This window comes from Cydia fagiglandana, chromosome 1, assembly GCF_963556715.1.
Source record: "Cydia fagiglandana chromosome 1, ilCydFagi1.1, whole genome shotgun sequence".
Taxonomy (NCBI): Eukaryota; Metazoa; Arthropoda; class Insecta; order Lepidoptera; family Tortricidae; genus Cydia; species Cydia fagiglandana.
Window position 1 is genome coordinate 2,744,440 of NC_085932.1, and position 27,917 is coordinate 2,772,356.

General features: G+C 39.6%; 1 protein-coding gene across 1 annotated transcript in view; it reads right to left on the reverse strand.

Moving 5' to 3' along the window:
* Positions 1–27,917, reverse strand: part of LOC134675069 (hemicentin-2) — a 225,935-nt gene that overhangs the window by 49,451 nt on the left and 148,567 nt on the right. Inside the window, exon 4 of the mRNA XM_063533259.1 lies at positions 17,897–18,093. Within this exon, the coding sequence (XP_063389329.1) occupies positions 17,897–18,093 (197 nt within the window). The remainder of the gene's footprint in view (positions 1–17,896; positions 18,094–27,917) is intronic.

A 27,917-nucleotide genomic window follows, 5' to 3' on the forward strand; every position in this document is an offset into this window, starting at 1 on the left:
CTATGTGTCCTATTGTGGAAAAAAAAAAACACAACGACAGTCAAGAACGGAATTCTTAATTTGAATTTTTCAGGTTTTTGAGATGCCTAGTCCATTGGTTGGAAAGCCCGTTCGAAATTGAAACTTATTTGCAATATAATAAGGTCGTATTTTGTAGATCTCTCTCATACTTATAGTAGGCTATTGTGCTATTGAGATAAAATTAAATATCCCACAAAAATAAGCAAGCAGAATTAAACTTTGTGTCAAAGACATAAGTCATAAATTTCAATGCCAAAGTTTTAACTAAGGATGTTTCTCGCCTAATATGAATTGACCAGTGTAAGCATCAGTTAGCTAGCCCTAAGCAACCAAAGGTCAAGCTGCAGTTGAAAAACTAATAAAGATAAAGTTAAGCTGATAATTTTCCCGCCGTCTCCATGCTTCTTTAAGTTGGGTATTGACTGGTCAGCTGCCTGTTAGCTATAGTTTTCGCGAAAATCGCCAGGACAGAGGTGAAAATTTTTGTATGAAAACTTGCAACTTTAAATGCATTTTTTGACGAAACTATTGCAGTCTAAAATGAAGTCAAAATCAGTCCATCGACTCAATTTTTTGCAAGCTTTCTAATGGTACCCCATACGATTCTTACAAATGAAAAAAGTTTCCGCCTACCCCTCTCTACCCCCTAAATTTCCCCCTTTTAATAAGAAATAAGCAGTTTTGACTTATTTACAATATGAGTGGTGGTAATTGCTATAACTGTTCCAAATTTTAGGTATCTATGTCAAACGGTCTCTGAGAAAAACGTATTTAACTGATTTGCAAGACCGAAGTGATCCCATAAGTGTTCCGTAAACAAAGTTTTGTACGGAACACTAATTACAGTTCGATTTCGCAAATTTGTCCAACCTATCATTTAAGTACAAAATTGTTACATCGTCTAGTAAAAAAGCATCTAGGTCATAAAAACAAGATTGTAATATCACTTGCCAACTTTCCAATCTCTATGGAGTCTTAAACTACTAACATTGTAAGTTAATGTAGGTTTTCCGAGTTTTATAGTGATACAGACTAGCAATTCACAATTCAGCTAAGATAGATACTCGTATACTCTTTATTCAATAGAGAATATTACGCAAAAATAGGCCAAATACGATCACATGATTTCTGGACGACCCCCTCTTGCGATCAAAAAAGCAGTTAGGCACCTACTACCTACCTATATTTCCTATTCCAAAAATACTCGAAAATAACTTGGTTATAATTAAGACGACAGTGGAGAACCCGCGCGAAATCCTCTTTTCATACTACATACATATATTTCCTCTCCGGATAGCATTATTGAAAATATTTTGATACCTATTTTGCTAAACCGGCGAGCGTGTATGAGGAATGTTATGAAAGTGAAGGAAGCGAAAGAGGTATGTCAGGATCGCAGCAAGTGGAAATCCGTGGTCTCTGCCTACCCCTCCGGGAAATAGGCGTGATTATTATGAATGTATGTATTTTGACACAGCTGTATAGCAATCTTATAACTTAAGAGGTATCCCTTACTTAAGTTATAAGATTGCTATTGTTTTAATTAGAGTAGCATTTAAAAATTTGTTTTTCCTTCCTAATTTATACAATAATCAAAATTTCGAAAAATGTCAAACGTAGGGCTTAGTAGCTGCTACTAGCTATTATGTTTATTCATTAAATTATATATTTTCCGTAATATTCATATCCAGAGAGGAAATAGAGAAACGGCTGTCCTCTTTGCTGCTAATTATGAAATTCTATAATGGCTCTTCTACACGATGGGCCGACGCCGGCCACTCCAAGGGACGCAGTCATGCGGTAGAATGAGACAGCAATGTCACTTGCTCCCTCTAACGCATAAATGCGTCCCTTGGAGTGGCCGGCGCTGGGCCATCGTGTAGAGGAGCCATAAAGTTTGATTGACATTATATTGGCATCCAATACACCTACCTAAATTCCGAATACAGTTAGAGGTAGAATATTGCGATATCGCGATATCCCTCATCTGTCGTCGCGGCAACATAAATTACTTTTCGGGGGGTGGGGGGGTTACCTGGATGCCCTTTCGCTTCGTGACTCCATTTCATTAGGTACACTCACTTTTCAACTTCAGCAGTTTGCTTTGTTTGTTTGTCATCTAGAAGTTTTCGGGGGAGTTTTTCAAAGTAATACTGAAAGAAATGGAAATAAAACTATAACGAGAAGAAGATAAAATAAAACATTCTTTGCCTGTTATATGTCCCACTGCGGGCCAAAGGCTTCTCCCCTTGATCTCCAAAACTCCCGTTGTTGTGGTTTTTCCGGCCGATTACTGATGATAACAATAGTTATTTATTTATTTTACAAGGGGGCAAGGTGTTGTTTAATCGCTCGTGCTAACATAACCCGAGAGTAAGGGAAAGATTACGAAATAGAACCAAAGCGCAGCGAGTGGTTCGAAAAGTGGAATCTTTGAGGGTTGCGAGAGTTTAACCAACTTGGCCAGCGAGTGACACACAACAGTTTTCAACACACCACCGCGAGGAAAATACTAACTGTAAAATATCCATCAAAATCAAATCCAAATGTACGTTATTAAAGATTTATCATTCAAAATCAATTCTACCAGCCAACATAAGGAAACTACTGCACTTAGATTAATAAATAACATCCATAACTCAGGAACAAAATATTCATGCTACGAGTATAAACACACAAATAAATGCCCTTACCAGGATTCAAACTAGGGACCCTTCGTAGGCCGGGTCGCTACCGACCAGGCTAGGAGACCGCCAAATAAATAGGTATCGATATTTTAAATATAAATAAAAATGGTCAACACATTTCGTGTTTATTAACATTTTGACCGCCAAATTCGTCAAATGACGCGCGCAAGTACAACCCACTATCAACCTTAAGAGCCAACAGGAGGGTCATTTCTCCATACAAACGTACTCGACTGTTTCCTCCGTCGGTTTTGATGCTAGAGCAACGATTTTTTTAACACAGATTAATATTGTCAATATCTGTGTCGAATCGTTTTGCTTTTTTTGATATTTTTGTTTTTTAAGGCGCTAGAGCCCTTCAAAAATGACCAAAATGGACTCATTGACTATGCCGCAATGAGAGGCGTAGTCGGTAGTATTCAAAACTGCAGATATCAATTAGGCAAAAAAGCGAAACGGTCCGACACAGATAATTTCATAATCATTTAGATTTCCAAATTTGGTAACGATTGGTTAAGTTTTGGAGGAGGAAACAGTCGAGTACGAAACCTCGATTTTTGAGATTTTTACGCAGGATTTTTCGCCTTGTCCTTATCGCACTAGTTTTAGGAGCCGCTTCCGTTAGCGAGACGGGTATATTTACCTAAAATATTTAAAACTCAGCTTCTGGTTCGTCTTAAGACGTTCAGACAAGGTTCACGATGACGCGGCGCTTACGATAGATCGTTCAAATGGATATTTCATCGTGCATTGTAAAGGGTCCCTCACACCATCCAGTCTTTAGGTACCTGACACAATGACCTCGTAAACGGGACCTACGGTAAATATGCATGAGATCTTGGTAATATATTTGCAAAGTACTTAGGGCCCGATTCGGATTTTGAAATAGACATCTATTAGATATCTTTTAGACATCACCAAGATACGATAACGTTATGTTTAAGATCTAACCTGTCAAATTTGACATTTGCGCGATTCTGGAGATACTCTTGAACGATTTACTCAGGATATGACTTAGAGATCCAATTCACATCTAATAGATATCTTACGCTATCTAACGGAAAAGTGACATTGGTTGCCCGAATTGCGCTGCAAAAGAGAACTAGTTGATATCTAAACTATAACGTATCTAGAATGGATCTAGTACGTGTCGTCTCTTGTGAATATCTTGAAGTTCGAATACAGCAGTTACTTAGATACTCTATGTGAAATAGGTTTTACATTATTGAAGGCGGGGCATGAGTGAATTCCTCGGCTGAATTATTTAGGTTTCGTAAAGGGAAGATCGAAAACCCTTTTGAAACTTCTCAATCAACATATTTTGATACCCCCAGGACCCCAGGTACCCTAGACAAGATGACAAACACCAATCGAAAAGTACTACATAGGTTTAGTGAAACTAACCGTGAATCATTCAAAACTGTTATTATTATATTAGTATATTATAATAGTAGTAACCATTGGGAGATGATATTATTTTAAATCCCTTTGGGTTCCTTATCAGTATCAAGTGTCGAACAGCTATTGGCCATTAATTGGGTATAATTATTATAATTAACGCCAACGTGACTTCAATTTTAGCTAAAACGTTCTCTCAGCTTGTCATGTTTCAGCTACGAAACGACGATAATAATATAATGTATACTGACATACAGGGTGAAATGGGAGACGGGGTCGGAAAGAGCAAAACATTAAAATAATTAAATGGGGAAAATAAATAAATGGGTCGGTTCCTCCTACCTTTGGTTTTGGATGTTTTAGAGACACTTTTTTATATTACCATTTTTATTTAACTTTTATAAAAATGTTGTATAATGCGTAATTTAACATTGAAGATGAATAAAGGAATAAGAAATGTATTAATTAAATTGGATATTGGATGGCAAGAAACACTGAGAAAAGCATTCGTTAATGTGCCTACCACACAGTTAAAATACCTATGTAAAAATAAAATATGTAATATGTGAATGTATACGAAATATATTGTAAATAATTATTGTATAGTTAAGAGGAAACAGGGCGGCCGTTTCAGTTTCCTCGTTGGATATTGACATTATGGAAAGTATTCTATGTTTTGGGAATATAATCCCGTCTCTAGTTGAGAATTAGCATTAGCACTGGCTCATTTTCTCTTTATTCGCTATTCCTATATGTATCTTTTTGTGCATCTGGTTGCCATGGTTATGGCGTCTGGGTTACAATTTAAAATTATAATATGGAATTACTTTATTAAAGGCATTTTTTGATAATATGAAGACCATTCGTTTAAGGACTGTTATAGCATTTTTTTCTAAAAACCTTTGAAACTGTTATCCCCTGGACCACGGGACAAAGCAACACCAAAAAACAAGTTGATTGACCCTTATGCCTTTCTACAATACATTTAATCAATTATCCGCAAATCTGTACTTAATTCTGCCAAATATAATTCTCTGAATACCTACGCAATGCAGTATTGACAGACACTAATGGAAATTAGCACGGGGATTTGCCTAAGTCGTCCCAAGCCCGCACAGCCCGGATTACTCTTAATGCCTGAAGGATTTCACTTGAACCCTGAATTTACTAAGACAATATGCACACGCCGGCCACGATTCATGAGCACGATCAATCTATCAATATTAACTGTGACACATCTCAGAAGCTTATCCTTAAGATGACTGTGGACGCCGCCGCTCTATTGTACCTATATATTCGCAGCTGCACTACTAGTACGAACGCGTCGGTGTTATTGTCAATTTCCATAGTAAAATGAATGATGTCGTTGGAAATGGACTGTCACCTTTAACTATAGATATTCCGCTTCACTATCAGAACAAATTAAAGTACATCAAATTGTATCAAAATATGGACTGCGCACTACGTAAACTACGTTGTATGGAGAATCAGTCGTCCCCTTTCCTCTTAAAGGTGACAGGCGGTTTACGACCGCAGCGGCGTTACTGCTCAATCGTGGACGAGGGTGTCAGTGTCAATCTCCTTGATAAAATTTGTGAAGATTAATCTTAATCCCGACAGCAATGCGGCAACAACACTAGCTTGCAGATATTCGCTTGATATAATCAGTCTCAAGTGTCTAACAGCTATTCATTGGACATAATTAATATAATTAACGCCAGCCAACATGACTGGATTGGATTTCGATTTTGTATAAATATATCGTAAATTACTTATTCGACATGTTTTTTTTTTTAATTTTACGGTTTCTGGTCACCACAGAATTCAAGCCGCATTTTATTTGCAAGAGGAAATCAAAAGTTATTTATCAGTGCAAAAAGAGTGAATAAAAAAAATCTGATTCCATACTATTCATAATATTAAATTTTGAGCGCTAAGTAAAATGTCACCCTGTAATCAGGGCGCTGGTCCAGTGTGTGTAATTAATTAATTAATTATGGAAAATTTCATGTGCTTCGTTTCGTGTAACAACACACTAATTAGCAAGAGCCAACAATTCATCTTTAACATTAAGATTTCCATTTTGCAATTTTACCGTGTTTAATATGTATGTTACTTCGTTGGAGGCAAAACAAGCTTCTATTACCTACATACATGCGTGAGTAATACCAAAAAGAATAGATAGTATAGAGGGGTCCTGTCAAAGTAAATTTTGTAGTCACGGTACATTTACTGCCATCTATCGACACACGATTAAAACTTAAAATAACATTGAAAATGTATAAATGAATTAAAATATGTTTACGGATATATGATTATTAATTTTTATTGTTCCACACTGACTCATGTTCTTTCACTGATACGTGTTAAAATTGTTAAATATCAAACGGTGTCGCCAACGCCATCTAACCGACAATAGGCCAAAGGTATATGGCGCCATCTATTCGAGAGTGACTTTTGCTTGACATCCGAGGCACGTTTTTTTCTTAGACTTTATTTATCTTATACGGAGTTATATATATCTCTGGTAATACTAAGCAATAACCTAGAGACTATGATTGCGATTCCAGTACTCGTATATGCATGAGGGATTTATTAGTATTAATCAAAAAGAATAGATAGTATAGAGGGGTCCTGTCATTGTCAATTTTGTAGTCACGGTACATTTACTGCCATCTATCGACACACGATTAAAACTTAAAATAAAATTGAAAATGTATAAAATAATCAAAATATGTTTACGGATAAATGATTCTTAATTTATATTATTCCCTACTGACCCATGTTCTTTCACTGATATGTGTTAAAATTGTTAAATACCAAACGGTGTCGTTAACGCCATCTAGCCGAGAATAGTAAAAAGGTAATGGCGCCATCTATTCGAGAACGACTTTTCCTTGGCCGTCCGAGGCACGTTTTTTTCTTAGACTTTATTTATCTTATACGGAGTTATATATATCTCTGGTATTAATATAATTTACTCTATGGCTGCTGTTCGACGCAACGTTGGCGCAACTGCGCAGCGACGCCATTTTCCATAGCGCTAACTAGATGGCGACGCTCAATAGACGCTAACTAGTGGGGTGGCTTTTCAGTGACATGAAGAATACAAAGCACCATTTATATAACAGCTTGCTTGAGTGAACATTTACAGTCATCTTATTATTTAGGTACTACAATGTCTATTACATTGATGTATATGTAATAGAGTTAATAGACGTAATAGTATTGCCTCAAAATTCCAAATCCAACCATAGAGATAGGTACCTACCTCGGTATTGTGGTGGAACGAAATAATTTAGGTCACAAAGGTTTTGCCGTGTCGCGAGTAATCTCATTACCTGTTGCGTTTTGTAGGCTTCCTAGTACCGCATTCAGAAAAGAGAATCAGAGAGAATTCCATGCAATTACGAGTATAAGATAACACGTAGATTAGCCGTAACAAGTAGTAACTTGCAAATTGGCGTATGTGTCGCTAATAATTCAAAATTAAGTCAGGGCTGCTACCGCGAAAAATCGAAGTTCGCAAATTGCGGGGATTTTTCTCTGTTACTCTAATTACGCCTTCGTTGGAGTAACAGAGAAAGATCCCCGCAATTTGCGAATTTCGGTTTTCGGGGTAGCCCCTCTGGTCCCCATACCACTGAACACCGGCGCCACGGATTGCCGCTGCATTATGCTGAGTGGGAACCATATTTAATGGCTCCTCTACACGATGGGCCAACGCCGGCCACTCCAAGGGACGCAGCCAATATCACTTGCAATAAGATACCAATATCACTTGCTCCCTCTAACGCATAAATGCGTCCCTTGGAGTGGCCGGCGTTGGCCCATCGTATAGAGGAGCCATTAGCGTAGGTACAATGTTTTTCATGGATGCATGTTTTTTTTACTATGTATTGGTGTGGGAAACTTGTAGAGTCGGGAAAAGGAGGAGTTAAATTTAACGGAAAAAACGTACAGTTTATTCGCTTTGCTGACGACATCGCTGCACTGGCACCTACATCAAAGCAGCTTGAAGAATTACTCAATGAAATGAACACAGTTTTTGACGAGTTTGGCCTAAAAATTAACATAAACAAAACTAAGATACTTATGACTTCAAAACAGAATTCGAATAATACCTCAAATAGACAGCAAAGACAAAACCCGATAATTTTAAATAATAGTAACATAGAACAGGTCAAATCATTTAAATATTTAGGCAGTTTAATAGTTACTAGTGACTCCAGATGTACACAGGATATTACTACCAGAATAGCGATGGCTAAAAAAGCTTTCAACACCAAAAAGTGCCTATTTAAAGCTGGAATATCAAGCAATATACGCAAAAGGCTCATAAAAGTGTAAATCTGGAGCATATCGCACTGTACGGAAGCGAAACGTGGACAATGAGGCAACGTGATAGGGAAAGGCTGGAGGCTTTTGAGATGTGGTGCTGGCGTCGATTGGCAAAGGTCAGCTGGACGGAGAAGAAAACAAACGAAGAGGTTTTACGCATGGTAGGAGAGAAGAGGAGTTTGCGTGTGCGTGTACGGCTCCAACATTTTAGCACACACACACGCGCACGTCACGCTCACGCAAGCCGGTGTGGCTCGGCCTTAACGATTTAGTATTACCGGGCCTTAATAAAGCGTCGGTAAATCCTAGGAGTTTGTATCGGCTTCTCGAAAGTTCGCGACAAAGTCAACAGCCAACCCGTTAGAATAATTACAACTTATAATAGGCTTGCCATTATTGGTAAAATACAAACAACTCAGCTACTTAACTCGGATAAGTTACTTGCCTTAGCGCCATTTGCACCATTAACCCGGAGTTAACCGGTTAAATCGTTAACCCAGTCTCAAATTGTACTGGTAACCATGGTAACTCCAGTTTTTTCCAGTTAACCCCGGGTTAGTGAATGGTGGAAGTGGCCCTAACTGTCGAATCAGATAAAGGCCTTATTAACTAGTGACCCTGCTTAATAAAGCTGGGGGTTCTGGGTTCGAATCCCTGAAATTTATAAAAGCCTCAGTAAAATGTACTTAAATCGTTAACTTTCGTAGGGTGTAATAATGTTTTTGATCCAAACCCCATAGGTAAAGGGACGGTGAAATATACCGGATGGGGCCTGTACGAGGAAATAATTGATCCTCCTCAAACGATGACACTTTTGTTCAATAACTTTGAAAAATTATGAAGTCTTTAGATTCCCTGTACAAATACAAATTAAATATGATCTTTATAAATTGACGTTGTTTGTAAAACAAGATTAGCGATACATTGCGTCTTAGAATAAACTTTAAAGTGTACTAAAAATCAAAACACAAGTTATTTTAAAAAGTCGCTAATCAAATGTTGATTAGTTTGAAGAGTACAGCCTAAAATTAAATTTTTTGCTCCTCTTATAGGCTCCACCCGGTATGCATTAGTTATTTTTTAAGTCGCTAAACAAATGTTGGTCAGTTTGAGTACAGACTACAGTTTAATTTTTTGCCCCAGTTACAATTCCCCACCCGGTATTCACACGAGATACCGGACACGTAACCCACGGACTTCGTTAACCAACTTTTAATCCGTATGCCGGAGTAGGAATGGTTTTCCTCTAATTGATAAACTCCGCACACACTAAACGACCTCTTTCAGAGTGGATTAAACTTTGGTTAAGTGCTTAAATGATTAGGCGTTTCACGGTTTCAGTAGTAACTTTAAGGCTTAGGTGTTAAAGCGTCAAGTTTGTGTATTCCTTGCGCAAATTCTGGGAACTATTTAAGAGGAAAGGGGACGTCACGTGACCGCTTTAAAAACGCGCCTATCCTCCCTAAATATTAACATTAAATATTGTTACGCAATTTGATGTATATTAAGACGAAAGTTTTTTAAATATTTTAAATATTTTAGGTAAATATACCCGTCTCGCTAACGGAAGCGGCTCCTAAAACTAGTTCGATAAGGACAAGGCGAAAAATCCTCCGTAAAATCGAGGTTTCGTACTCGACTGTTTCCGCCTCCAAAACGTAACCAATCGTAACCAAATTTGGAAATCTAAATGATTATGAAATTATCCGTGTCGGACCGTTTTGCTTTTTTGGCTAAGTGATATCAGTTTTGAATACTACGCCTCTTTTTGCGGCATAGTCAATGAGGCCATTTTGGCCATTTTTGAAGGGCTCTAGCGCCTTAAGTATAAAACAAAAATATCAAAAAAAGCAAAACGGTCCGACACAGATATTGACAATATTAATCTGTGTTGCAAAAATCATTGCTCCAGCATCAAAACCCACGAAGGAAACAGTCGAGTACGTTTGTATGGAGAAATGACCACTCCTGTTGGCTCTTAACCACCGCCATGCCTCTTCGTTTATTATTAAGCGAGCGTTAGTGGAGGGCAAAACTAATTTCGTATGTCGAATGTTCTCCTCTACACGTAGTGACCGAGGTGAGTTGTGACAGAGGAGAGTTGGAACATCGTCGATTTTTTGGAATCTATTAACTAAGAAACTAGGTCGCAACAGTGTGCGTTTGTTAGCTCGTACCTACCTTGAACTAACAAACACGCGCTATTGCGACCTAGTTTCTAGTTAATAAATTCCAAAAAATCGACGATGTTCCAACTCTCCTCTGTCACAACTCACCTCGGTTTCTCCTACCCTTACCACGAGTTACTGACAATGCCAAAACTGACATATACGCTAACGTCTACGTAACTTACTTTCTATGCATATCGCTCGTAATACTGACATAAGTATTAGCGAGATGAAGGTATAGAAAGTAAATTATGTAAACGTTGGCATACCTACTAACTACTGTATGTCAGTTTTGACATTGTCAGTGCCTCGTGGTACAGTCGCCATCAGATATATCGGAGCTACCGAGGTGCTCAAAAATATCTGAACACGCACTCTAACGTCTTAACAATAGAGGCGTGTTCAGATATTTGTGAGCACCTTGACCGCTCCGATATATCTGATGGCGACTGTACGGGTACAGTAGCCTTACCACGACTGCCTTAGCAGTGTCAAACTGACACTCGATAACGTCTGCGTATTTTATTTTCTATACATCTCGCTCGCAGTAATATGCGAGTACTAGCGAGATATATAGAAAGTAAGTTACGTGATGTCCTCTTAAAGTCAGCCCTTCTTTAGCCTGCAAGTACAAACAGCAACAAGCTTAACTGTATTAACCACGGGCATAAGGTCCACCGATGTACAGTTAACGGTGTGGGCGATGGTACGAAGCAGTGAATAGTCCTAGAAACAGCAATCCCAGAGCGCAGCCGGCAGCCATGAAGGAAATGTAAAGTCTCCGCAAATAACCTCAATCAGCCGCTAGTCACCCCCCCCCCCCCTGCGCTGCGCTGCAAGGACATGAGCCTAGCTAACCTATTCGTATCGCTAGCGAGATATAGGTTAAGACAACCACTGTACTCGTATGTGGCGTGATCCAAACCACCATCTATTAGGCCGGCGGCGCCCCACTGCTGCGCACCCACGACCCACGTTCCTATATACAAAATTTCGTGGACTTGCCCACGGTTTGTATTAAAACGTGGGCCGTGGATGTAGCGTGCGCAGCAGTGGGGCGCCGGCCTTATGGTCTAGTACTACAAGGCATTATTCACGCCGTGAGATCAAATCCTTTCCGAAACAATGAATACAATAGGAATAGAAGTCTACTACATTTTTTCGGAAACGTTCGTTTTTATCATGCTAGTTCAGTCAATGTCAGTACTTTTTGTACCAAGACCGACTGAAATAGCATAACGCGTTCGTAGGTTTCCGTGAAAATACGATGGAAAACAATTATACACTACATCTGTAGCGCGATGCATACATCGCTACATAAGTTTTAGCGACATCTAACGACACATTTGACAAACTTTATGGATGAGACTTACTTACAGTATGGATGACAACACACTGGTTCTTGCTAGCAGTCGTTTCGCGCGATCAGAATTACACTACAAACTTGCCCAGTAAGAAAACAAGAATCGTGAAAGGGCTTTAAAACGTGCTTTGTTCTACTTCCGAGTCTCTGCCATACAATTAACTTGGCTGAGTATTTAATCAATATTCAGACCAGATATGTGGTTAGCCGATAGTGAATTAGGTATTATAGAATTAATTAGGCAAGAAGCTATATGTATACTAGATAATTAGTTATTACGTATAATTATTATACTATATTACATATTATATAAATTCATGGTCTTCCTCTTATTTCTGACACTATGTTATTTAGCAAAAAATAATCCTTATAATGAAGCCTTTCGATCGGTATGATAAACCTACAGGTTCATTTTTTTTCTCGTGTAGCGGGTTCGATTTCGATTCCCGGTTCAACCATGTAATTATTTAAAAATCTACCGGACTATATGAATGCAGTTTAAATTGCACGAAGGTTGATATTGGGGTGTAGCCACGCGCGTCAGTTGATGTATTTGGCGTACAAATTGTTAATAAATTCGTTATCGTGTGACATGGACTTTATTTCTAGCAGGCTAGCAAGGCGAGGGTACTGCACTGAAATACGGAAAAGGTTCTTCAAACTTTTTCATATGTATTTTTTCTTTTGCCGATACCTATAAATGGATCAGATCTTCACTTACTCGCTACATTAAATTGTACTTTGCCTTTCTACGTATTCAGGCTCACAGGCTATTTATTCCCGTAACAGTACTTAATGCAGTAATGCAGCTGCAGTTGAAGTGTATTCTTCCGATGTAGCCTAAAAGATGGCAAAAGCTACTATGCAAAAGAAAACGTACAACACTTGCTGCCATCTACTGGCGTGAAGTGTCAATGTACCATCAGCCGTAGAAGTGTATGGCTACTTCATCAATGAATTCACTCATAATTTCTCCAAGCAATTTCGCAGTTTCCGATTTAGACCTCAAAATGGTAAACCCTCCAACGCGCACGGCCCCTATAAGACAATCGAGGTCACCACGTATAAGCTTTCCAGTATATACAGGGTGATTTCTGGGTCGTAATCCAGAACCACTTTTTCTGACTCTGTAAATGATCCACATTAAGTATCATATGGTAGTATTTGATTAAATGATAATTACTTTAATTATTCTTATTTTTCAAGTAAAATTAATGTTATACTAAGTAATTATGGTCACCCTATGACTTTTGACATACGCTGTATGGAAAGCGACAAGACGTCACATTGAGTAGGGTCACCAAATTGTATGCAAAAATGTTTTTTCCTACTTGTCATCTGGAAAATAATCATCATTATTGGTGATAAACAATAATTAACAACATCATTAGGCTCATCTTTGGATTCTGTATGATGTCTGGCTCACTTGCTCCACGACCCCGAAATCACCCTGTATATACTTACGAATTTCGTATGGGAACGCGAACACTTTTTTCAGTTGCGCCCACGATTACGCCCGGTTGTTGTGTAAATTTTAAATATTAACAATAATTTAGCCTTGGGGTGAAAGTATATTATTATAAAATGATGTAAAATACAACTCGGTTGTGCTGCTCAAATCTTAGCATTTTACAAGTAAAATTGCAATGTATGGCGAGTTGGTGACCTCGTGCTTATAAACGCTACATGCGGTGCCCGTGTATGGCTATAACCGCGAAAACCAAATCAAATTCGCAAATTGCGGGGATTTTTCTCTGTCACTCTAATTACGTCTTCGTTGGAGTAAAAGAGAAAGATCCCCACAATTTGCGAATTTTGGTTTTCGCGGTAGCCGCTCTATGTTGCTGACACAATTTTAGGCCAAATATAAAACAACACAATTTGGATTATTGTACTGAATTAAGTGTACCTACTACTATCTACCTTTAAAATTTCAATGATAGACGGTGTAAAATATGAGAATTATAAAACAACATAGCGTGTAAGGGCGTGAAATTTAGTTCACAGTTATAAAACAAAGATATGATGACAAACACATGCTCAAGAAATGATTCAACTTCACAAGAACTTTAGAAATTCTTCTCTACAGTATGAAGGTACTCGTACGTACCTACCGTAAGCAACGTTAGTAAAATAATCATGATTTATTCAACTTTATATTTTGTATAATTCTAAATTAAACCTTATTGTGTAAAACTAAGTACAAATGTTGGGCCCGGGAGCTCAGTCTTTTTACAGATTTGTCGAAACGGCTTGTTGAGGTCTCTGGGGACAAAAGAGCTGGCAGCTTCCTCGCTCAACGCATAAGCGTTGCGATCCAGCGAGGAAATGCTGCCAGCATTCTTGGCACTATGCCCCAGGGGCCCTCTCTAGATATAGATTTTTAGGTATATTTTTTTTAGGTTGTTTTAGTTTTGTAGGTAGTTTTAATTTTAGGTTACTTTCTATTCTAAGTTTGTTATTAATAATTGTAAATATAAAACTTATTATAATAAATAAACATAATACACAGTACAAATGAATTCAAAATATAGATGGTAAATACTTTGATGTTGATGAATATAGTTATAAATGGTTCTTTATAGACGCTCTTAATTACGCTACGGCAAGAAATGGCATATTTTCCGAGGAAATGTACAGAATTCGAGGCCTGCAGGCTTCATAAAAACTAAATGAAATAGCGTCGCAGAAATCGCTGAGCGAGTTGACATTCTTAATGCCGCGAGCGGTTTTTGAATAACTCGAAATGAGATTTAATTATTTATAGAAAAAGGTTATCTAGAGTAAAGTCCTGACAGAATTAATAATTCATTCTGTTCTTCTAATTAGTCTTTTAAAGTTCAGTTCAGGGCACGCCGTGGGCAACTTCGTGATTGAGGTAAACATAGGTAATATACTCGTCCATCTGTCTGTACCTATCTAGGCTGCTCCGCGCTCCGCATAGGTATCGGTTATTTTAAGACGTTACTGGCATAAATTACAAAATAAGTACATTCCCGTTGCCAGGGAGGTTTTGGGATAATACTGAGAAATTTTTACCATGGCACCAACCATCTTTACCTCGGATTGGATCCCTTGAAGGAGTGTGAAATGGGGACTGAAAGTTGAGTAATTTTAACCCATTAACGGATGAGAGGTGTCGGATTTGTACGAAAAATTTAACCATAATATCACTTTGAAATAAAGTTCACAATCGCGGTGGGAAGTAGGTATATTTCTGACTCAAAGGATTTATACGTAGACGAATTGTATAAGGAAAAAATGATTTTTTTATCCTGGAGTCTCCCTGGAGAAGGGCGAAACGTCGTTCATGGGTAATTTGACAGACGCCTTAATGAGCTTACTGTGACTGTAAAATGTGCTTACTTTGCTCCAAAATATTTATTTCAATTATTTATTTGTTGATAGAGTCAGGCCAACTTAACTATGCAGCGATTCTAACATTATTTAAAGTAGACCATCACAATACAATACAATACAATACTCTTTATTGCACACCTCACATACACGTAGTTTACAATAAATGGACAACTACTCACTATTATCATGTCACTTAAATGAGATTGTGATATAGTTTTTATTCGAGGGTTCCGTACTTTTTAACCGACTTCCAAATCCCAAAGGAGGAGGTTATCAATTCGGTTGTATGTTTTTTTTTTTTAATTTTTTTTTTATTTTTTTTTTTATGTTTGTTACTCCATATCTCCGTCATTACTGGACCGATTTTGAAAATTATTTTTTTGATTGTATGTATATGCATACAGATTGGTCCCGTTTTTGTCAAAATCCAGTTCTGATGATGGGATCTATGAGGAATCGACGGAACTCCTCAAATCTTAAAGGCATATATAGTGATTTTTGTGTTTTTATCAACAAATCAAGCATATACATTAAAAAACGTGACATTTGATGAAGTGGAACTGCTGATGATGATCAGAACGGAACTCTTCAACGACGCATAGTTCACCTTTGGCGATTTGTCCTCTTCGTTATGTTTGTTAAGCAAGTTAAGTTTTTACGCCACAATTTTGTCAAGCTTGAGTTCTGATGATGGGATCCATGAGAAATCGAGGGAACTCCCCAAATTTTAAAGGCATGCGTATAGAGATTTTTGTATTTTCATCAGAAAATCAAGCATTTTCATTAAAAACTGTTGCATTTGATGAAGTGGAACTGCTGATGATGATCAGAACGGAACTCTTCAACGACGCATAGTTCACGTTTGGCGATCTGTCCTCTTCGTTATGTTTGTTAAGCAAGTTTAGTTTTTAAGCCACATTTCTGTCAAGCTCCAGTTCTGATGATGGGATCCATAAGGAATCGAGGGAACTCCTCAAATCTTAAAGGCATAGGTATAGATTTTTTTGTATTTTCATCATAAAATCAAGCATTTACATTAAAAACTGTCGCATTTGATGAAGTGGAACTGCTGATGATGATCAGAACAGAACTCTTCAACGACGCATAGTACATATGTTTGGTGATTTCGAATTTCGATTTTGACTTGGACTGGGACCCGGACTCATACCCGGATCCGGTTCGGACTCGGACCCGGACTCGGACCCGGACTCGGACCCGGACCCGGACCCGGACTCGGACCCGGACTCTCACTCAGAGACCCGGACCTTGACCCGGAAAACCACTATGATACCTAAACTAAATAAACCACTATGATTACCTACCATTAAATGTGGGTATGATGATGCCAAACCCCTCCCGCTCAAACTCCCGTACACCGCACCGCATGCGCCGTTAAGTGGGTTAGGTTAGGTTTGAACTGCGATCCTCACAGAACCGAACAAAAGTGGGTTAGGTTTGGTTAGAACTACGAGTCTTACAGAAACGAAATGCTACTAGAAAAGTGGGTTTGATTAGGTTCGAACTGCGATCCTCACAGAACCGAACTGCTATCAGAGAAGTGGGTTAGGTTAGGCTAGAACTACGACCCTTACGGAAACGAAATGCTACTAGAAAGTCCTGTTTTTACCTCCTTTTCTACATAGTGCACCATCTACCATAATCTTTCACCGGGCCCCATAGAAGTCGGTTTTTTTTTCTTAAAAATTATTAGTATATGCTGTTATACCGGCAACCGAAATACGTACATCATCTGTGAAATTTTCAACTATCAAGGTTTATGAGATAAGACAGACAGACGGACAGTGGAGTCTTAGTTAGCAATAGGGTCCCGTTTTTACCCTTTTGGTACGGAACCCTAAAAACTGTTGGAGCAGAATTACCCAGAGGGGAGCAAAGTAGGCACTTTTTATAGTAGTCGATTTGAAAAAAACTTCTGTAAAACGATTTATTTATCTTTCAGGATGTCAGTGCCGCACCGAGCTGCAGCAAACATTGGCCGAGTTACAAACTTTTACTCTGTCGAGTAACCGCAGCTAAATATAGTAAAAATTCTGATGAAAAGTTTCACGAGGCAGACAAAATTAAACCGTATATTGATGTAAATAGAGCTGATTGTGAGCTGGTTAACCTTAAATATCACGTTATCATTACTCATTATATAGAGACAGAGACTTATCAAATTTAACCTATAGGGCCACCCCACACTAGCATCTTTTGAGCATCGGCGTCCTGTCAGGGCTATGGAAAATGGCGTCGACGCACAGTTGCGTCAACGTTGCGTCGAGCAGCAGCCATAGAGTTGACTAGACGCCGACGCTCGGGAGACGCTAGTGTGGGGTGACGCAGTCTCAAAGCAAATATACTTGAGTTGCCACATGCGCGTCCGTGAGGGACGTATCAATACGACGAAATTAAAAACACGTTTTAACATTGCTTACAACACCAAAAACAACCTACGTAATTTAGTCACGATCATTGTTGCCCACCAACCCCACCAAGCATTGGGGGGGTCGCGTCGCGATGGTAATCTAACATAAACCTTATTCGTATGTACTTACAGTTGACACTAAGCTGAACAGTAGCATCCAGCTGTTGACCCTCCGGCATAGCGCGGTTCCAGACTACGCAACGGAACACAGCGTCGTCGTCGTCTCTTGTCGGTGTGAGTGTTAAAGTCGCTATGGTGGGCTCCGCGCGTGTGCGTGCATGCGTCATGTTCGCTTCCAGAGGGTAGGTTGATCCGTCGCGGTACCATCTGTCGAAATAAAATCATCATTAATAGGAGAAAAAATTGAATGTACGTTTAGGAATGGCCAGAAAATGCACAGAACCTATTGAATTAAGTGGGGGATAGCCTTAATTGCTTAGCACAGCCATACTCTAAGTGTGTTCCGCGGAACCCTAGGGTTCCGCGACACCCCTGCAGGGGTTCCGCGAGAATTTAGAACACTGCTTTAGAATTTAAAACACACTTCTAAAAAATATTGTTTTATTGTAGGGTTCCATCAAGTATTTTGCTTTCCAAAAGGGTTCCGTCAAAAAAAAAGATTGAGAACCGCTGGCTTAGCAGTACCATTAGTCTCTCATTAAGAATAACGTACATAGAGTTAGACCAAGAAAAGTCTGCAGCGATTCCGATAGCCCACGCAGTGCAATGCAAGTGTCATTTTAAACGTCAAACTTCTATGAAATTATGACGTATATGATATAAATTACATATTTATTGGCTTAATTAATGTTTTATAAATACGTTGACAATGAAAAGTGAATTGACAGACATGACATATGAAGACCGTCGATAATGTGATATGCGGTATGAAATGAGGTTGTAACATTCGTCCGCCTTTAAAGATTTACATGTCCATCTCATCAATTAGCCGACGAGGTGGTTTAATGGCACGCTTGCTTCGACGCGGTGCCATCGGTGTAGCTGCTGTGGCCTCGCTAGCCTCATTCTGAGGTGAGCCAGGTGGACTAACTTCTGGAGCCTCATTCTGAGGTGAGCCAGCTGAAATAACTTCTGGGTCAAGTTCCACTCCAGCTCTTGACCCTGGGCAAGGCATTGCGGATCTATTGGTTCCCAGTACTGGCGTCGATGAGGCAACTGGGACCATAGATGATTGAGAAGTTTGCTCTGCAGGGCTTTCTTCTAGATCAGGCAGACGGGGTCGTATATGATCTGCGTGATACCTCCTCTCCACCCCGACTGGAGTGTTAATGACATAGGAGTATCGATGCGTGCGTCGAGATACTGTGGCAGGCTCCCACCGCGGCTGCTCCCTGCTTCGCACATACACAGCATCACCTGGTCTATAGTTTGGAGTCTGGCCGTCGGAGTTAACATTTGCTTGTATCTGTTTGTATTGTAATGAACGTCTAGCACTTGGTCGGGCATTGTCAAGCACACAATGTAGTTGTCTTCCAAACATTAGCTGGCCCGGGGATTTGCCAGTGGTGCTATGGGGTGTGATGCGATAAGCGAAAAGGAAATGTTCTAAACGTTTTTTGAGGCATCCTGTGCTGGATGACATTCTGGTCTTGAAAGTCCTCACAAGCCTTTCGGCCAATCCGTTCGTCCGTGGATGATAAGGTGACGATTTGATATGATTTATTCCTTTTTCTTTGCAGTAATCCTGAAATTCCTTAGATATAAATTGTGGGCCATTGTCAGACACTAAAAATTGGGGTAGGCCAAAGGTAGTAAAAATGGTATCCAGTTCATCACAGAGTTTGGTTGTCGTAATTTTGGTCATCGGCTTGATCTCGATCCATTTGGAAAAAGCATCTGATACAACTAACCAATATGTGCCCTCGAATGGTCCGGCAAAGTCAACGTGAATCCTTTCCCAGGCTTGATCTGGCATAGACCATGAGAAGATTGGTAAATCTGAAGTATTAGGTCTATTCTCTTGGCATTTGTGGCAAGCCTTCACATGCGTGTCTATATCTTCCTCTATAGTTGGCCACCAAACGTAAAAACGTGCCAGTGCTCTCATTGCTGAAATGCCTGGGTGTCCACGATGCAGATATTTTAGGGTCGCCTTCCTTAGAGTATCTGGAACAATAATACGGCCCTGCCACATGACTATTTTATCTTCTAGTGACAACTCACCGCGCTTTCGAGCATATGGTTTTACATCGTTTGAGTATTGATGCTCACGCCAACCAGTTTTTATAAGATGATATACTTGTTTCAGCGTGATATCTTTGCGTGTTTCTTCTCGTATAACGCTTTCAGATAGTGCAAGATCACCAATGCTGTCAGTCTGCAATCGCGCTACAATTCTGTGAACCTTAAGCTCAGATTTGGATGGCAGTTCTTCTGGGTTGGGCATTCTTGATAAATAGTCTGCGATCAGGTTGTTACAACCTTTTGTATACTTAATGTCGTAATCGTAACTTCCAATTATTAAAGCCCATCGTACTAGGCGATTGTTAGCGAGTTTGGGTAAGTTTCGTTGAGATCCCAAAATGTGTATTAGGGGCTTATGATCCGTGACTAATGTAAATTTCGTGCCGCGAAGGTATTGGTCAAATTTTCTAATTCCATAAAATATTGCTAGGGCTTCGCGGTCTATGACAGAATACTTTGACTCTGCGGGTCGGAGTTTTCGTGATGCGAAAGCGATTGGTTGTTCAATATTATTCCTCATGTGAAAAAGCACTGCTCCGACGCCCTTTTCTGAAGCATCACAGGCTAGATAAAGTGGGCATTTGTCATTGAAAGCTACAAGTGGTTTAGAATGTACAATCATTAACTTAGCACGTTCAAAAGCCTCAGCTTCCTTGTCGGTCCATTGCCATTTCACCCTGTTTCCAGTTAGTGCGTGAAGATCAGCACAGACGCTGTGCAAGTGTGGTATAAACCGCTCATAGAAGTTGACCAACCCAAGGAATGCTCGTAGCTCCTTGGCATTAGCTGGCGGGGAGGCTTTGGTGATGGCTTCAATCTTTGATTTTGTAGGGCGTACTCCATTTTTGTCAATTGTGTGTCCAAGATATTCGACTTCTGGCTGTAAAAAGGTGCATTTCTTTAAATTGACTTTCAATCCGGCTTGTTCCAGTCTTTCGAATACGGTACGTAATGTTTCAAGGTGGTCTTTGTCATTTTTCCCTGTAACCGCAATGTCATCAAAATAGACTGCTACATTTGGCAATCCCTCTAGAAGCTTGTCAAGGTAATGTTGGAATATTGACGGCGCCGTCGAAATGCCAAACGGCATTCTGTTGTAGACGTAGTATCCTTTGTGTGTCGATATTGTCAGGAATTGTTTCGATTCAGGTTCAATTTCAAATTGTAAGTACGCGTCTTTTAGGTCAATTTTCGAGAATTTCTCACCATCCGCTAGACTCTGGCGTAGTTGGTCAAATAAAGGAACAGGGTGTGCGTGTGTTATAAGAACAGGGTTAAGTGTACTGCGGAAGTCACCACAGATTCTGATCTGGCCATTGGTTTTCACCACGTTAACTGTCGGCGTTGCCCACTGAACCGGAGTTATATTTGGGTCTACTTTGGTTATAATTCCTTCTTCGACCAAACGATCTAGTTCAACTTCAATGTTTTTCTTCATTGAAAATTTAATTGATCTGGCTGGGATGTGTTTCGGTTGAGCATGGGGCTTGATATGTATGTTTACTCGATAATCTTTTACTTTTCCAAGTTTGCCGTCGAAGAGAGTTGTATGCTTGTCCAAGAGTTGTTTTAGTGTAATGGATTCGTGTCGAGTTTTCTTGATGGAATAGACTGGCTTTGGGAAATCCATCTGGAACATTTCGCTCCACTGTAGGCCGAACAACATAGGGTCAGCTGACTTCATTACAACAACAGGAAGTAGTTTTTCCTCGTCTTGAATGCGTACGGTAACGTTTGTTAGACCCTTTGGTTTGAGTCTTGTATTTCCATATGCGCGCAAGCTGGGAGCCTTCATGAGGGAAGGAGCTCCGATACGCGCCCACAATTGTGTACTAATAATTGAATAGAGTGAACCGGGGTCCCAGTCCATCGTGCACGGAATGTCGTTAATGAAAACATCAATTTTTTTGCTGTCCTTGCTTTTAGTTTTGCTTATTTGACAGACAACGTCCGTTTCATCTCCGCTGTCGTCTGAGTAGGAAGATTGGGACGAGTGGCTGCTGCTCCCGTCATGCTTAAGTTTGTGCAGCTTGTTTCCTTTAATAAATGTTGTTTGTTTATAGTTCCGATTAGGTAAGCATGCTTTGCCTGATTTGATGCAGCAATCCTCAAAGTGACCTGGTGTGTTACACTGTTTGCATGTATGTGCTTTGGCAGCACACTGGTTTAATGGATGTCTTTCGGGCTCACCGCATCTCAAGCATTGATGGGTCCGTAATTTGCGCGGTGACGTGTTCTGGTAAGATTTGGGGTTTCTTTTAATCTTATTGACTTTGACGTGTGTGTCTGTATCGCCTTCTGCTCGTTCCCGCGATTGAGCAACGCTAAAAATCTGAGAGAAGGTGACTTCTTTCGTCGTACCATCTTGAATTTCTTGTAGATCCGGCCATTTTTGTTTCAGGTCGATCTGTAATTGTTCGTGGTTAAGCCCGGTTGCAAATCGGTCACGTAACTGTCGTTCTAATAAGTTATCGCTATAGCCACAATCTTTACTTATTTCTTTCAATCTGTTAGCGTAATGTTCCATAGATTCGTTGTCTTTTCGTATGCAGTTCCAAAAGTCCGTTAATGCTCTGTATCGTGTGCGTTTAATTCTAAATAGGTCGAGCAGTTTATTTCGAATATCCGCATATGTACTGTTTTCAAAGTGCGGTGTAAGGGCAACCTTAATTTCGTGAAAGGTCTCCGGTGAGAGGCAGGTAAATAGCAGTTCCTTCTGTATGATACGTGCATCCTCGCCCCAAAGTTTGCATTTGGTTTCGAAATAGTCGATAAAATTTTCAACTGCGGTGTCATCCGGGTTGAATTTGTCGCTCTTAAAGCCGTTGTAAACATTGTTTCTGTTACCGTTCGTGTTCGAAGAGCTGGGCGACTCCGTGCCGTGTGTCGTTGTTGGTGTGGGAGTCGCGGCAGCTGCCTTTTGCTGTTGCGTTAACAGCAATTGTAATATGTCCGAGATTTGTTGTTGTTGTGTAGCTTGCAATGCAAGGAATTTGTCAAATTGTTCGCTGTTCATTTTGTGACGATTTTTCTTTAATCCTCGTCGCCACTGATATAAATTACATATTTATTGGCTTAATTAATGTTTTATAAATACGTTGACAATGAAAAGTGAATTGACAGACATGACATATGAAGACCGTCGATAATGTGATATGCGGTATGAAATGAGGTTGTAACAGTATAAATAACACTTGCACTGCGTGGGTTATCGAATCCGCTGCAGATTTACAGGGTAAACTAGGCCTGATTAGGATTAGTCCGGTTTCCTCATGATGTTTTCCTTCACCGAAAGCGACTGGTAAATAATAAATGATATTACGTAGGTACATAAGTTCTGAAAAACTCATAGGTAGGTACGAGCCGGGGTTCAAAGCCGCGACCTCCAGATTGAAAGTCGCACGCTCTTACCGCTAAGCCACCAGCGCTTAACCATATTAGTTACTTATAGAGGCAGAAGAATGTTATTAGAGATTACCGGCCAAGTTATAGAATGAAGGGATTGCCAGCCTCGTATTCCAGTCCAGACTGACCTCGTTCGTCCCAGTTCCCAACTTCTAGACGTACTGTTTCATCTGATTTAGGAAGCGGTTACTGGTTCATTAAATTTTCATACTTACTTTGCCAGATGTCAGGGTCATGTCAGCCAACCATAATGGAATTGATTAATATTTAATGATGATTATGTATTGGCCCATTAAATAGCAGAGCGACCGCGTTTATATATTATTTGTACCTAAGTAATAATTAAGTCTAGTTCAGATATTTATTTACGTCTACGCCATGAGCTGGAGTGAGCCGACAGATTTACGTCGCAGACGCTTAAACTCCCCCCCCCCCCCCTGGTGGTTCCACTTCTTAAATCCATCCTTGGGTCCTAAGGACCAATCCTGCTAAAGGAAATCTCTTGTTCATGCAACGCCGTGGTTGACCTTTTTTTGCTCTGAGCAAACAAAACTATAAGTTATGAATAAACAGAAAATAACATGTCCAACCATAGAGAATTTTCACACTAGGAAGTATTACTGCAATGTTCTGCCGCGAGAGTGCAGCACTAATTTGTTTAGTAAACCATAGAGTAACTTATACTAGGCCTTAAACAGTTTTTTGACAAGTTTTCACTATGACATTGATGCACGAAGGCGGTTTGTTTACAGGTGACCTACCGCTAACACGAAAATCGGGATTTCTTTAACTGCCTCTCTATCGATCGAAAAGGCAAGAGTGATAGAGAGGCAGAAACCGAACTTTCGACTGTCGTGTTTCGCGGTAAGCCACGTGATTGACATGACGTGTGATGTGTCATTGATGATGTCAATGAGGTTTGTTTACTGTATGTCCTAATGGTGCCACCTACGCAGAGCTTTGACTTATATTCCCTATTTTCACGAAATGCCAAAGAGAATTTTCAAAATACCTTTCAGTGTATTTTTTGCACGTTTATTGCCAAACCCCACAGTTATTTTGGATTTCTATGAGACTTAAAATATACTCGTACAATGAGTGACGTAAATGTTAAATGAAACAGCCGTCAACAGCTAAGAACATTGAGTTAATAATCCCTAATTTGAACGAGAACTAAGTGGAAATTTGCATGAATATTTTCATAAAGTTTTCCATAAATTTTGGAAATTTATATAATGTTTTGGAATTTGCACATAGCTAACATGTGCACATGTGTCGTGCTCGGTGCCGTACAGAAACGGCGCTAGACAGCATGGCGTTCCTTAGTGTCAGAGGCCAAGATCCACTTCGGGTCGCTGCGCCACGCCACGGCAGTAAGTATAGATGGTCAAGCAAATCTTGTCAGTAGATAAAGGCGCGAAATTCAAATTTTCTATGAGACGATATCCCTTCGCGCCTACATTTTTCAAATTTGCCGTTGTTTTCTACATACTGACAAGATTTGCTTGACGCAGTATAGTAAGTAACAAGTGCCACGGTAAGTTTAATAATTCAACAGAATCTCATTGGATGTTTTATGACTACAACCTAGTGCCTGTACTATTAAATTAAATATTGCATCGTATTTTATTCCTCGCCTTTGCATCTAGGATATATCTAGGTCTCTACTCTCTCTAGACGACCTATACATGTAAATGGCATATAACTTATGTCTCCGGGCAAAGCTAGCAGTCGCATTTCCGGGTTTAAGTGTCAAATAAAACATGAAGAGTGCAGGATGTATGCGAGATGGAAATGCAGAACGTAACTCCAGTGTGCGAGCGCGACATCGCGTAAGGTACCAACCGTTTGAAATTAGACTGCACCAGCATTACTGCAGCAAACAACATTACTGCAGCCGGCAGTAATGCCGCGCTGCAATACCGCTGCAGTAGATTTTGTATGCCAATCTTCTCCACATTCACCATTGTTTCCCCGAGATGGTTGAAAAAAATGAATTCGGACGTTTTTTGGGGTTTTGTAGACACCTGGAAAACCTTATAATTTCGCCATGTCTGTCTGTCCGAGGATTTGCTCCATCATCGTTAGTGCAAGAAAGCTGCAATTTGGCATGGATACATAAATCATGCATTGCGACCTAATGGTAAAATAAAAGCTATAAATTTTTTTTAGGGTATCGCCCGTACAATTTTTTTTAAATATGAGTCCCCCTCCCCCCTCTAACTTTTGAACCATGGATCCAAAAAATATTCTAACAAAAGCTTAATAAACACTTTCAATGAAAACATGATCGGTTCAGACGTTTTTGAGTTATTGCTAAAAATCTTCTTTTCTTAGTAAAGACGTACCAATCGCTGCAAATGCCTGTACCTACTCTCTTATGCTTGTAATGTAACTAATAGTCCCCTTTTTGGTCTATTTTGAGAGTGGTAACTACGAAATCCTACACTCAGCATGGCCTGACATGCTCTTGGCCGATTATTTTATCTAATTCTTAAAAAACGAGCTACATTATCCCTGTATGGAAGTCGTATTTTAAAGAGCCAAGTAAACTTTTAAAAGATTGATTTGATAGCTCAGACCAGAGGGCTGGCAGTTTTCTCCCGCAGCGCATCAGTCTTGCAGTATTAGCAATACAGCGAGGGAATGTTGCCAACATCTTTGGTACGACGCCGTGGCCCTTGGGGGCCTTTTAAGATTTAAGTTGAAATTAGTTTTAGGTTTAATGTTATAATGAAATTAGTTTTAGGTTTAATGTTATAACTACGTACCTATGTATTACACTAACTGTACAATGACTAAACTTAATAAATAAGTACCTAGCTTAAGTAGCTTAGCCAGGCGTGGCTCACTCCGCGATTGCGTCGCTTTGCTACAGGTAGCTAAAAGTACATCAGTTCGGCCCCAATTTTGGGGTTTGCCATAAGCCGCGCGTGGCGCTGTCGCCACTTAGCGGCCATATCTGTGCTGATCGTAACAGACGAGTTTTGTTAGGGAGTGAGTCTTCTGTACCTAGTACTATTATTTATTCTGTGGCTTAGTTAAGCGACCAGGGGGCCGATTTTTGAATTTCGATCGCTCGATTTCGTCACTCGTAAATCGGTGGAAAACGGCGAAATTAAATTTTTTGAAATACGAGTGATCGAAATTTGGAATCTAATGGTATTGACCACTCAATTTCAATTCTATTAGTAGAATTTAAACGCCTAGTAGTGGAGATATCATTTAACGAAATACACGAAATCGAGTGGTCGAATTTCAAAAATCGGTCCCCAGGTCCAGACTGCCAAGCGCCGCAAATACGCGTTCTAGCTAGACTAGAGGTAGAGTATGAGTTTGCGGCGCTTGCAATGGAAATGTTGGGCCTTTACACTGAGAGAAAAGTACAACAAAACACACTTAGAATTACAAAAATAAACTTATCCGGGGACAAGGAGAGTTAACTAATAGGAACAAATTGACTTTTGCAATTTCTATTATCTGTTTGTTGAAATTATATTTGGGATTACTGTGCTGTTTTTAGAAATAAATAAACTCTACAGAAATAGTGAAACGTCCATAATTATTACTAAAACTTCATTTTTCCCCCAGCACAGAACTGTTTTTAGGGTTCCGTACCCAAAGGGTAAAACGGGACCCTATTACTAAGACTTCGCTGTCCGTCCGTCCGTCCGTCCGTCCGTCCGTCCGTCCGTCCGTCTGTCTGTCACCAGGCTGTATCTCACGAACCGTGATAGCTAGACAGTTGAAATTTTCACAGATTATGTATTTCTGTTGCCGCTATAACAACAAATACTAAAAACAGAATAAAATAAAGATTTAAATGGGGCTCCCATACACAACAAACGTGATTTTTGACCATTTAAAGATAAGCAACGTCGAGAGTCGTCAGTACTTGGATGGGTGACCGTTTTTTTTTTGCTTTTTTTTTGTTTTTTTTTTGCATTATGGTACGGAACCCTTCGTGCGCGAGTCCGACTCGCACTTGCCCGGTTTTTTAATTCCTGGTGATGATTTTTCTCTCAGTGTACGATCATATGATAATATTATAAATAAATGGCAATATTTGAAATGGAACTAATTTTCTTGGAACTAATAATGTTGTGCAGTCTTGGGAAATAAGCGTAAGAAAGTACGAATGAATAACTTCAACGTTTATTAGATGTTGTTTGTATTTCTTCAATTTCTTTGATATTTGAACGCATCAGAAAATGTGTTTCTTCAAATTTAAAAATTTATGAACATTGTGATAATAAAAAAAAAACCCGGCAAGTGCGAGTCGGACTCGCGCACGAAGGGTTCCGTACCATAATGAAAAAAAAACGGAAAAAATGCAAAAAAAAACGGTCACCCATCCAAGTACTGACCACGCCCGACGTTGCTTAACTTTGGTCAAAAATCACGTTTGTTGTATGGGAGCCCCATTTAAATCTTTATTTTATTCTGTTTTTAGTATTTGTTGTTATACCGGCAACAGAAATACATCATCTGTGAAAATTTCAACTGTCTAGCTATCACGGTTCGTGAGATACAGCCTGGTG